Source organism: Heptranchias perlo, chromosome 36, assembly GCF_035084215.1.
Source record: "Heptranchias perlo isolate sHepPer1 chromosome 36, sHepPer1.hap1, whole genome shotgun sequence".
Taxonomy (NCBI): domain Eukaryota; kingdom Metazoa; phylum Chordata; class Chondrichthyes; order Hexanchiformes; family Hexanchidae; genus Heptranchias; species Heptranchias perlo.
In genome coordinates, this window is record NC_090360.1 from 15,969,682 (window position 1) to 15,982,944 (window position 13,263).

The window sequence follows — 13,263 nt, forward strand, 5'->3', positions numbered from 1 at the left end:
ATGACATACCTCTGTCCGCCATTTTAATCCATCATTAATTGTTAGAACATTTACCACAGTTCTTGTAATCAGATCGAAAGCCCCTGAAACATTTGGTACATTACTGGTGGTAGATAAATCTGTTCCTGTTTGACTACCCGTCTAGTCTGATGCAAACTGACCCAGCCCCTTCCATGTATGGAGCCAGATCTGGACTGGCAAAATCACTCTAGACAGCAAATAGCACAACATGGAAATCTGGCTCAGCTCCAAGTAATTTTTTTTTCGGGAATTTGATTTAGTGTTTGTATAGAAAGCACAAAGCATTATAATGAGAAAAGTGACTTTTTGCCTGATTGAGCAAACGGAATACAAATCAGCTCCGGTTTCACTGCACATCTCTGTGTTTACTCAATTGTTCACAAACTCATCTTTTGTCGACAAGTCTGAGTTATACCAGCTGTGCGAATGTATTTACACTCCTTGACGCTATGATATATTAAATAATTATAGTTTTCAACTCAACGCTCTCAGTTTCTCAATCCTTTACTCCTTAATATCTTCCATGTTTGTACTGCTTAAATTGAAAGCTAAATCAAGCTGGACCTTTTGCTAAATCAAAAGCCATATATGAGGCACAACTCAGGAGTGGAGTTAATGTTCAGAAAATGTACAAGTAAGTAATGTGAAGTTACATTACCTCTTCCATTACAAATCAAAACCTCATATTTTATGAGATTCCATTATTGTGACACACATCAAAAAGCAAGAAAGAAATCTTGCATTTAGAGTCATAGAGAGTAGAGTCATAGAGTTATACAGCACGGATAGAGGCCCTTCGGCCCATCGTGTCCGCGCCGGCCATCAGCCCTGTCTACTCTAATCCCATATTCCAGCAAATTTATACAGCTTTACAACCAATGAAGTACTTTTGAAGTGTAGTCACTGTTGCAATGTAGGAAATGCGGCAGCCAATTTGTGCACAGCAAGCTCCCATAAACAACAGTGAGATACATGACCAGATAATCTGTTTTCTTTAGGTGTTGATTGAGGGATAAATATTGGCCTGGACACTGGGGAGAACAACCCTGCTCTTCTTCGAATAGTTCCATGAGGATCTTTAATGTCCACCTGAACGAGCAGACAGGGCCTCTGTTTAACGTCTCACCTGAAAGACAGCACCTCTGACAGTGCAGCACTCCCTTGGTACTGCTCTAAAGTGTCAGCCTAGATTATGTGCTGAAGTCTCTGGAATGGGACTTGAACCTACAACCTTCTGACTCAGAGACGAGAGTGCTACCACTGAGCCAAGGCTGACACTGTCAAACTACTTCCTCTTTGAAAAATTGTAAATTTTCTATCAATAGCAACATCTGTTTATGTGAAACCAAGTGTCCCAGTATTACCACCCATGTCTTTCACCTCGACAGGGTGATTGTTCCTCTCACTAAGCTACATTTCTCAGTTTCATTGCTGCTAAGGTGTGTTACAATTTAAAAAGCACACACATTAAAATCAATGCATTTATATAATGAAGCATCTAAATTTATCTGGAATGATTATCCCTGTATTTGTATATCCTCTTTTTATTGTCCTTGGAACATATGAACGTAGGAACAGGAGTAGGCCATTCAGCCCCTCGTGCCTGCTCCGCCATAGGAACATATGAACATATGAAAATGACGGGCAAGTAAAGACCACATGGTCCATCAAGCCTGCTGCACTCAGTCGTGATGCCTGAATCATTGTGATCAGATACGCCCTACCTAGCAACAGCCATGCAATCTTCTGGGAGAGGCAAAAAAATGGTTAAAAACCCATGGTCAATTATCATAGTATCATGGTAGGTACAGCACAGGAGGAGGCCAATCTGCCCATCATGCCTGTGCCAGCTGTTTGAAACAGCTATCCAACTAGTCCCATTCCCCTGCTCTTTCCCCATAGCCCTGTAAATGTTTTCCCTTCAAGTATTTTCCCTTCAAGTATTTATCCTTTTGGAAGTTACTATTGAATCTGCTTCCGCCATCCTTTCAGGCAGTGTGTTCCAGATTGTTACAACTCGCTGCATAAAAAAATGTTTCCTCATGTTGGTTCTGGCTCTTTTGCCAATCACCTTAAATCTGTGTCCTCTGGTTCGCGACCTTCTGCTACTGGAAACAGTTTCTCCTTATTTACTCTATCAAAACCCTTCATAATTTTGAACACCTCTATCAAATCTCCCCTTAACATTCTCTGTTCTAAGGAGAACAACCCCAGCTTCTCCAGTCTCTCCACATAACTGAAGTCCCTCATCCCTGGTACCATTCTAGTAAATCTCTTCTGCACCCTCTCTAAGGTCTTGACATCCTTCCTAAAGTGTGGTGCCCAGAATTGAACACGATACTCCAGCTGAGACCTAACCAGTGTTTTATAAAGGCTTAGGAAAATAAAATCTGGCATATTCCTCTTGACTCCCTTAGGCAATCAAAGCTAGTCCAGGATTGACCATGCTTACAATACCTGGTATCCCACCTGTCTTTTATAAGACATGATCTCCATCCCAGCTAGAAAAATAAAACCAACTAAAACCGTTCCTTTTGCATGTAACCAATACACCGTCCTTATGATCACAGTGCCCAACAATGAGCAAGATCAAGCCATCTCCCCCTTCCCGTCTCTCCCTCCCCATCTCTCTCCACTCGCTCTCAAAACAATTGCGAGTGGGACTCAGTGTTTCAGAATGACCATGCTGCAGATGGATACATGGCAGTTGTTCCTTGGTTACTGTTGAAATTATTTAGTTACTCTAAAAAGAGAATGACTATTAGAGAGCAACCAATTGTGAGCACGTGCGCAGAATTTAGATGTTCCTACTGGTGTGTCTGGTGTTATGTAAATGTAAATATTTCTGAATGCCGTGTGTGTGTTTTGGTTAACCCAATCCCACGTGTACAGATCTTTCTGTTCTTGTTGTCAAAGTTTCTGGGCACCAACTCCCAAAAATGAACCTAGTGATTCAAAAACTGACCCCGGCTGGAAAGCGAGTTTTTATTTGGCATCAAACGAGGACAGGGATTGGCTTGGCAGTGACACTCCCATTGTCGAGTAACCTGTTAACGCCCGCGATCGAGGTTCACGCACGAATAGTGGGTTCTATGGATGAGGTGTCGGAAGGCGGCCCGAGCCATCGCCTTGCGTGAACCGCTGTTGTCAGCACGGCAGGGGAGAATATTTCAAAAGTGCAGCATCAGTTGTTGTAATTTGCTAACAGCAGCAGCTTCTCCTTCTTGAAGGGAACGGAGAGATGCTCAGAAATCAAAGTTTATGTGCAGAAGATTCCCTTCTTCTCTCTCTGTCACATTTCAAAAGGGAATTGGATGCATACTTGAAAAGGAAAAATGTGCAGGGCTATGGGGAAAGAGCTGGGGAGTGGGACTTGTTGGATAGCTCTTTCAAAGAGCCAGCACAGGCACGATGGGCTGAATGGCCTCCTTCTGTGCTGTAAGATTCTACGAATACAGTGGCATTTTTTACAGGGAACCACAATGTATCATCAAAGGAATAGCAGGGATTTTTTAATGTAAATTTTCTGAAGTGTATTATTGTTCTCTTGTCAAGCAGAAAAGATCCTTCTAATCACATGGTTTGTCACCTTCTCTCTTTAGAGAGCTGAAGCTCGACATATCAAATGCCACAGTAATCATAGGATCATAGGACTCCGCTGTTACTTTGCTGTTAAATTAAGGCTTACTTTTTGAGTCTCTTGTTTTTCGCTCAATCTTTCCTGTTGTGCCCTTGACAGCCAGTCCAGATTAGTGATCGATTGAACAACCTCCTGCTGAGTATGTGTGAGGACCTTCCGCACAGGAGGGTGTCCTTGGAGACCATCTTAAATATCTGTGAAACACATCGGCAGAACTCAGGACTGCCCCCAACAAGCACGTACCTAAGGAAACTTGTTCAACTGGTGCTGGGAAGTACGACAGAGGTCAGTAATGTAAAATCAATGCTTTGCACTTATCTTTATGTGGCTGGCTGCATCCTTCCCCAATCCAACAATTGAATTGTGTTGAGCTCTGGGCTGTTTGGCGGCACATTCTAATTACCTTACATCATTGGCGTGCGCTGTATCGGGTTATATAATTAAAACTGAACCCAGAGGTTTGATTTAATTAGTATATTCTCTAAGTACAGTACAAGGACACTCCTGGTAAAATATTACTGCTAGTGTGAATTTTTTTCCTCATTGGAAGTGACCAGCATTACTTATACTGTGTATTTAACAACAGTAATTTTACTGAAGTAATGGCATTATATGTTAGTCACAGAATTTACCTGTTATTAAAAACAATAATTGATTCAAACTGCTTGGCATGCTTCTCTTCCCAACAGCTGGCAATGTTAATTGTATCATGTGACATATCAATTAGTGTTAATTGTATTCAGGTGGTGTGTGTCAATTGGGGACTCTCTTGTGTCCTTTTTATATGAGAGCCTATCTAGGGTGTGGTGTGTGTGTAAGGGGGATTTCTGTGAATAAAGGCTTGGAAGCAACTGAAGACCAAGCTCTAGTATTCTATGCTTCACCACTTGGCTATCTAATTTATAACAAGCACGAAGTCCCCATGGGCAGTAAGTCTGCCCACTCATGGCTTGGAGAATTCTTCACTGCTGGTTGTGATTGGCAAGATCAAATGACCATGCAGGCGAGCAGTCAGTGCTTGTTGTACAGAAAGAGCAGGGGGCTTGGTGAAGAGGAAAAGGAAGGGTCAGGTCACAATAAAAGGGAAAAATTTTACATTGTTATAACTCTTCCCTCCCCTCCCCTCCTCCATGCTGCTAGAACAGGTGAATCTTGGAGAGGCAACAAGTCTAAACCTCTCCGCCTCTCTACTTCTCTCTTCTCCTTTAAGACGCTCCTTAAAACCTATCTCTTTGACCAAGTTTTTGGTAATCTGTCCTAATATCTCCTTACGTGGCTCGGTGTCACATTTCGTCTGATAACGCCTCTGTGAAGCGCCTTGGGACGTTTTACTCCGTTAAAGGTGCTATATAAATGCAAGTTATTGTTGTCAGGTGAGTATATATTACAGAAGCGTCATTCCAATGCCTTCAGGAAAGGAAAGGAAAAGATTGAAAAAAGAAGGGCATTACGACAATGCAGTTGGTTTAAGTCGTCCTGCTTGAGTTTTGAACGTGACCCTGCAGCTGTTGTATTTTTTTTGTAAAGAATCTTTTTTCTTCTTGCCAGTTTTCTTTCCTCCTCTGTTTACCTGAAGGTGTTAACACCTTGCTCAGGTCCATGGGCATTGGGAGCCTCCCCACCGCCCCCCGCCCCCCCACCTCCCACAATCCTTTGTCTAAATAGCCATTATTTATTTGTGAGCCTTGACAATGAAGCTAGTTATTTGATCATGGAGTTGTCCTGTCATCACCAACCATCCATCCTGGTAGGTAGTGTAATGGCTATGACTAGATTGGCAACCCAGAGATTGCGAGTTTAAATCTTAGTGTGGTAAAATTGAATCCATTATATCTAATAACATGGATTATGTAGGGGGGAAAATAACCATGAATGGTACTGAATTGTAAAAACCCAAATGGTTCATATTTCCTTTCAGGGAAGGGAACTTGCTGCCTTTGATCCTTATCTCTAGTCCACAGATCATGGTTGACTCTCAGAGGCCTAGCCCTTGTTGATCGAATAAGGTAGTGGGCCTTTTTTAGGTCAACTAGGGATGAGCAATAATTGTGGGGACATCCTGAGAACAAATTAAAGAAAACCTAGATGCAGGTATCACTGGACAATGATATAAGGAATCTTACAACACCAGGTTATAGTCCAACAGTTTTATTTGAAAATCACAAGCTTTCGGAGATTATCTCCTTCGTCAGGTGAGTGAGTGAATGAGAGGTTCTCAAATCGCATATCTTATATTAGGCTGGGACACCATCACAGCAATCAAAGGTGTCGTTGGTGTTCAGACAGGTTAGCCACGGAAAACAGTAGGTCCCAGTATACTGAATACACAATGGGTCAAATTACACAGACAAAGAGAGAAAGAGACCCGAAAGGCAGGGAGAGAGAGAGAATGTCCAGTTGTATTAAAAACAGATAACTTTTTTTTCCCTGCTGGTGGGGTTACGTGTAGCGTGACATGAACCCAAGATCCCGGTTGAGGCCGTCCTCATGGGTGCGGAACTTGGCTATCAATTTCTGCTCGACGATTTTGCGTTGTCGTGTGTCTCGAAGGCCGCCTTGGAGAATGCTTACCCGAAGATCGGTGGCTGAATGTCCTTGACTGCTAAAGTGTTCCCCGACTGGAAGGGAACCCTCCTGTCTGGCGATTGTTGCGCGGTGTCCGTTCATCCGTTGTCGCAGTGTCTGTATGGTCTCGCCAATGTACCATGCTCCGGGGTATCCTTTCCTGCAACGTATGAGGTAGACAACGTTGGCCAAGTCACAGGAGCATGAACCACGTACCTGGTGGGTGGTGTCCTCTCGTGTGATGGTGGTATCTGTGTCGATGATCTGGCATGTCTTGCAGAGGTTGCCGTGGCAGGGTTGTGTGGTGTCGTGGACTCTGTTCTCCTGAAAGCTGGGTAATTTGCTGCGAGCGATGGTCTGTTTGAGGTTGGGTGGCTGCTTGAAGGCGAGTAGTGGAGGCGTGGGGATGGCCTTAGCGAGGTGCGATTTTCAAATAAAACTGTTGGACTATAACCTGGTGTTGTAAGATTCCTTACATTTGTCCACCCCAGTCCATCACCGGCATCTCCACATCATGACAATGATGAGAAGAGGGAACCCTGGCTGATTTCCCTCCCCACCCTGACTTCAGAGTTCCTGGAGCCAACTGTGGCATTCTTACTATTGTCAAGGATTGAATCTTGGGAACGTTCTGTTTCTTGCAGCTTGGCTACTCGTTGGATAAATGTGCAGAGCAACTGGGGAAGCACATGACGGAAATGTGCGCAGAACATAGAATGATGGGAGTTGTTGACCTTAATGTGATCTCATGCATTTGTAAAGTGAAGATGATGCAGCTGTAATATTTAAAGGGAAAGGGCAATCTGGGGAGTACGATTTGTTCAAAATAGTCTCTTAATGTATGTGAGCAGTTCTACGCATTGGTATATTTTGTTGGTAGTCTTCCTGGGGCTGGGCAGCTCTGGGTTGCTTTCCAGGCTGGTCCAAAGTTGAAGCTCTTGTTAACTTAGGGGCCTTTCACTTTATATGTGACCTAAATGAAGCCTCTACATTAAAATGAACAATTTGAATGAACTAAGTCATACTTTCATCTTTTTTCCATAAAAACCTTTGATTTTCATTGGAGGGAGAAGGTGCAGGGCTGATTTACAATGGTACCACCTGGGATGAAGGGTCTGAGTTATGAGGAGAGGCTGTAGCAAGCAGGCCTGTATTCTTTGGAACTGGGAAGATTGAAAGGGGATTTTACAAAGGTGTTCAAAATGGTAAAGGGAATGGACAAGATAAACAACGAAGGATTATTTCTATTGGTTCAATCAAAGGCATCAGGTCAAGATCAAGATTAGAAGAAACTTTTTCACACAAAGAATTATTGGAAGCTAGTTGCTGTCAGGCCCCGGCACTTCACCCAAATGGCCGTGCTTCAGTTATGGGATTGCTGGGCTATCCAGTAGTGTAGAAACCTGATCTACACACTTCCCAACAAGGGTAGATAGCGATCAGAAATGACAACACTGGCTAATTTTCCTCTCCCTGGATATGGAGACACTGAGGATATCTGTAGTGCCTCTACAGGTCAGAGATCGCTTTTGGTATTGCCCTGGCCTGTATGGATGAGTAGCACACCAGGTGGTGCATTTATTCACTGAGCCACTGGGAGAAAGGGTGGTTGCGATCAGTAAAATATCCTCTAGCTGTTTACAGCAATGCAAAGGAACAGCGCAGGGATGTTATGACCGGTGCCTCGGTGTCAAGGAGTTGGAAATTGGACGACCAGGCAAAGTCCTTTCCCAAGCTCTTTATGTATATGTTTAATATTTTAACAGATACAGAGCTGATTAGAATTTTTCTTTGGGTAGGCCATGTGTTTTTCATGAAGGCAGTTTAGTCGAGTGAGCACTGGGCTCAGAGCCAGAAGGTCCTAGATTCAGATCCTGGCAGAGTTTACACAGCCTTCCCATTTTATGAGGTGCATAAAGTCAATACCACATCTTAGCTTATGGGAAGAAAACTGACAAGTGCAAGGACCAAACAGGACCTCCTGTCTATTTGGCAATGAAATAGGAATCAGCATTGCACTCAGTTGGCATTCCATTCCTTATAAAGACCACTATCCACATGTAACCTCTCTTCATGATATGGGTCTCAAAATCATTACAGTTTCTGTTAAATGGAGTAACAATGCTGACTGCTTTAAGCATTTCCTGTCAATTGATTTCATACAACCAGCTGAAGCACTCTGTAGTTTACCAGCTGCAGAGGGGGGAGGTCATACTTCATAACAGCTCCTGAGCATCAGCAATTCCAAAGTGATTCTTCTGAACACAACTTTCCTCGATTGAAAGAGCCTCGACTATGTCTAACATCACATCAAAGTGAAAGCACTCCAATAAAACCCTCATAAATGATACATTTCTTCCCTTCCTGTGTGCCATCTGTGACACTAAGGCCCAAGCTCAATGTTTAATGGATGTTCTCCATCAACAAGCCGCTAACACCATCTTGAGTCATTATTGCTGCAAGATTTTGTCAAATCCCACACGTGGATTGCTGCAGTGCACTGAGAAATGTCCCTTTTATCCTGAGAGTCAGAATGTTGTTAGTTAATTATAGAACAGCTTGCTGAGAAATTTGGAAAAGATTAACAGATGGGTTTTCAGGGAGGGAGAAGCTGTTTGCTGGAACTGCTTGTTTCTTGGTATTCAATGAATGAATGACTTGCACCCTTCATGGGCAGACCCTTTAAGGTGATGCAAAGCCATTAAAGGGACATTGGTTGTCAGGTTTCCCACTAGCCGATAAACCATCGATCTTTGGTATTCGCCTCCATGTGAATTTTTCCACAGTGTTGGAAATCCTAAACTGAAATAAGGCATATCTGGGCATTGGTCTTTGCCAAAAACTTACCAGGAAATAGCATCTGGTATCTTTGCATGGACGTTAGGATTTTTTTTAAAATGAAAAATGTGCGGCACTTGGTGGAAGAAGACAGCACCTCATAGCAACTGAGGTGGCCCAGGGAAGAAAGGTTATAGGCAGAAGTAAAGGTAACATCTGCCATCTTCTCACTCGTACTTCACCATGGTATAACCTGCTTCCTTCTCTTCAAAGCCTTTTATATTGAATGAGCACCATTAGTGGCAGGCACAAGTTTAACCATCTCACTGACACCAACCTATAATTAAATTCCAGATTTCCACATTTGTGCTTGCTGGAAGTTGTTCTTCTATTTGTACTGAAATAACAGTGAGCACTGTTCGGCTCTCCGTTATTTTTAGAGCAAATTGCGGGCCAATCTGTATTAGTGAAGTTGGTTGGATATCGACCAAGACACTGGGAGAACACTCCTGCTCTTCTTCAAATAGTGTCATGGGTTCTTTTACACCTGAGAGGGTAGATTACTATCTGACAGTGCAGCACTCCCTCAGTGCTGCATTGAAGTATCAGCTTGGATTATCTGCTCAAGTCTCTGTAATGGGGTTTGAACCCACAGCCTTCTGACACAGAGGCGAGAGTGTTACCACTGAGCCAAGACTGATACCTAATGCACAGTCAACAAGACTGGCCACGGAACTGAACCCTGTAGGACACCACTACCCACTTCTAACCATTTTGAAAGACTGCCCTTAACTCCTATTCTATTTTTGCCATTCTAACCAATTTTTAATGGAGGTTGCTATACCCCTTAACTTTCCCTAATAATCTTCTGTGTGGTACCTTGTCAAGGGATTTCCTAAAGTCCATATACACCACATCCATTTCATTTGCTCCACCTACCATGTACCTCCTCAAAGAATTCACTGAGGATTGTCAAGCATGTTCATCCTTTTTTAAAATCCATGCTGACTAATTCTAACTATTTTTGTTTTATCGAGATATTTGGTAATTGCATCATTAATTAAAGACTCTAATACTTTCCTGACGTTAAGCTAACTGGCCTGTAATTGCCTGATATCCTCTTTAGTACAGACTGAGGAAAGTGCTTCTTAAATATTTCTGTCACTTTTTTCATCATTATCTACAGATTGATGAGCCTCATATCTCAGGGGCCCTGCTTGCTCTAAAAAAAAATCTGTTTTTACTGATCTACTTATAACATGTTACTGTTCCTTTTGATGTTTCTCTGAATTTTTACTCTTTTACTCCCTCTTGGCTTTCCTTATCCAGCACTTACTTTCTCATATTCTTTTTTCATTATTATTATTCTCATAGTTCCTATAGGCCTTCTTCTCCAATTTTAACTGGTTTCTAACCTCTTTATTTATCCGCGGCATCCTACAATTACTAGTAGTTTCCTTCTTTTTGAATGGAATTTACTTATTCTAAAGCTTTGCAATCTACGGTCTTGATAATACGCAGCAAGTGCCTGGGGTCAGCTTGCCCTGTAATGTTTGCCGTCTTGGGAATAAGTCCAGGGCCTACATACCAAGGGAACTAGAGGCACTGATCCAAATCTGCTCACAGCTCACAAAGCAAATCTACTTTGTCCATAGATTTTTTTTTAGATTGGGCCTGAAATGAACAGTGTCTGTGAAAGGGGGTCTTTCCCAAAATAGCATGTTAATTCGCATTGTTTTTAGAAAGACAACCGATTGCTATAGGGTTGCCAACCCTCCAGGATTGTCCTGGAGTCTACAGGAATTAAAGGCGAATCTCCAGGGCACTGCTGCAAACAACCCAGAAGAAGAATCATTGGGGCATTAAAAGAATTGTTTTTTGTTAATTTTTTTAGAACACTTTTGTTTACTAGTTATAAAAAAATCGGGGCTGGGAAAAAGGCAGTTTGACTGACAGTCAAGGATCATCCAATCGGGTAATCAAGGGGTAAATTTTAACCCCACGAACAGGTGGGCTGGGGGGGGGGAGCGGGTGGGAAGGTAAAAATTGTTAAAAAGTAAAACCCGACCCCAGGCCGCCTCCAACCCGCCCGTTTCCAGTTTTAACGGAGGCAGGTTGAGGGGCGGGCAACCAACCCGCTCTCAGGAGGTGGGTCAGTCAGTGAAAGCTTTTAAGGAGGCTGCATGCCTCCATTTTAAAAGGTTTTTATTTTTAACTCCTGGGGGCTGGGATTCCCGGGCCTTCTGATTCTCACCACGTAAGAGGAAGCGAGAAGGCCCCGATCAACCGGTAAGTGTCTTTATTGCACGGCTCGTGGGCCAGGAGGAGCAGGAGTGTTTCCTCAAGGCCCAACAAGCTTGCCTGTCACGATCCCAAACACGCGATCGATTGACCCCCACCCCCCCGCCCCATGATCTCTGGCCACCCCCACGATTCTCCGATCCCCCCCGTGAGCTCCAACCCCCACCACAACCTCTGACCCCCCCCCCATGAGTTCCGACCCCCCCACGAACTCCGACCCCCCCATGACTGAGACCCCGATGTCGGACCCACCCCATGACTGAGACCCCGATGTCCGACCCCCCCCCCCCCCCATGACTGAGCCCCCGATGTCTGAACCCAAATGAGTGAGTCCCCGATGTCCGACCCCCCCTGCCCCCATGACGGAGCCCCCGATGTCTGAACCCCCATGAGCGAGCCCCCGATGTCTGAACCCCCATGAGCGAGCCCCCGATGTCTGAACTCCCATGACTGAGCCCCTGATGACCAACCTCTCCCCCATGGCCAAACCCCCCCCCGGATGACCGACCTCTCAATGACCGACTCTCCTGCCCTGATCTAAGACTTACCTACTAGCATCCGCTCCCTGGCTGCTCTCCCGTCCAGTTGACAGCTAGCTTGTCAATCTGGCCAGCTGTCGGGTGGGAGACCTACTGAAAAAAATTGAAAGATGTCCTTACATCAAAATCGTAAGGTTGTCCGGGAGACCCATACTTCCGGGTTTCCTGTCAGGAAATCCACCCACAACCCCCCCACCCCCGCCACCCCTACTTTCTTCCCAGCTCCCTGTCAAAATTTAGCCCTAAGAGTCTGTTCGCTATCCAATTGGTGTGAGTTGGCGGTATATTGAGAGAATGGATATGTTGAGCAACCAGTGGCAGTCGGGGTAGTTGGAGACAGAAGGTCATGTGATGACACCTCCAGGAATATGTTCAACCAGAGTTGGCAACCCTAGATTGCTAACAATTGCTTCCAATTCAAAAATCCTGATGAAAACTGGATCATTCTTAGGAACGCTGCACCTAAATACATTTTTTTCCGCCCTATAATTTTGCATCAGCTGATGTGGTACTGAGACATGCAATCCAGGAAAGTCCAATGTTCTGTCTCCATTCTGGGCCACGTAGGCATGTCTCTGCTGAGCCAGCAGTCGAGGTGCTAAGGATGCTACAATTGGCCTCAACGCTTTTGGCCAGGAAGGGGATAAATTCAGCCATGGTTTCCCCCTTCGATTATTATCCAATGACCCCTGTTGCAAAGTGCAAGAGTATGGACACTGGTTGAGGACAGGATGGGGCTAAACTGTGACTCCTTTGTTGTTTTGTAGCTCACACATAGGAGTAGGAGATGGCCATTCAGCCCTTCGAGCCTGTTCCGCAATTCAGTTACATCATGACTGATCTGTACCTCAACTCCATTTACCCGCCTTTGCTCCACATCCCTCGATACCCTTACCCAACAAAAATCTGTCGATCTCAGTCTTGAAAATTTCAATTGAAATTACCCATTATAGAATTATACATGAAGAAAGGGCACCTGAATGAGATGCTGGAAGGTTTCCAGCAATATATGTGCTCAAACATCAGTCAGGGCCTTCAGGGGAGGAGGGGAGAAAAGGAAAGAAAATTGTAAGTTTGTAAAATTAAACAGGAAGGGCTCTAGTTAATGCTCCTCACCATGACTAAGATGCTTTTCTGTTAGAATTACACATTTACACTGCTTGACAAAAATAAGTAGTTTATAACTGACAGAAAGATACCTCTTATATATTGTGAGCATATCTGAGAGCAATGAATTACACATTTGCCTGTTGTAAATCAGAGAATTATGTTGCATGGCACCACAAACAACCTAATCAGATTCACTGTTCAAGAAGGAAACCGATTGAATTAATTTTACCGGTCAATTTAATATTAACTTATGTAAGTGTGAGTTTCAAGTGTTGCGCTGTGAAAGTGTTTCCTGCATCACTACCCCTT

General features: G+C 43.9%; 1 protein-coding gene across 5 annotated transcripts in view; it reads left to right on the plus strand.

The window, feature by feature from the left end:
• Positions 1-13,263, plus strand: part of ptpn20 (protein tyrosine phosphatase non-receptor type 20) — a 283,839-nt gene that overhangs the window by 54,570 nt on the left and 216,006 nt on the right. For all 5 annotated transcript variants that reach the window (XM_067972632.1, XM_067972634.1, XM_067972633.1 and 2 more), the window contains exon 5: positions 3,761-3,946. In XM_067972632.1, the coding sequence (XP_067828733.1) occupies positions 3,761-3,946 (186 nt within the window). The remainder of the gene's footprint in view (positions 1-3,760; positions 3,947-13,263) is intronic.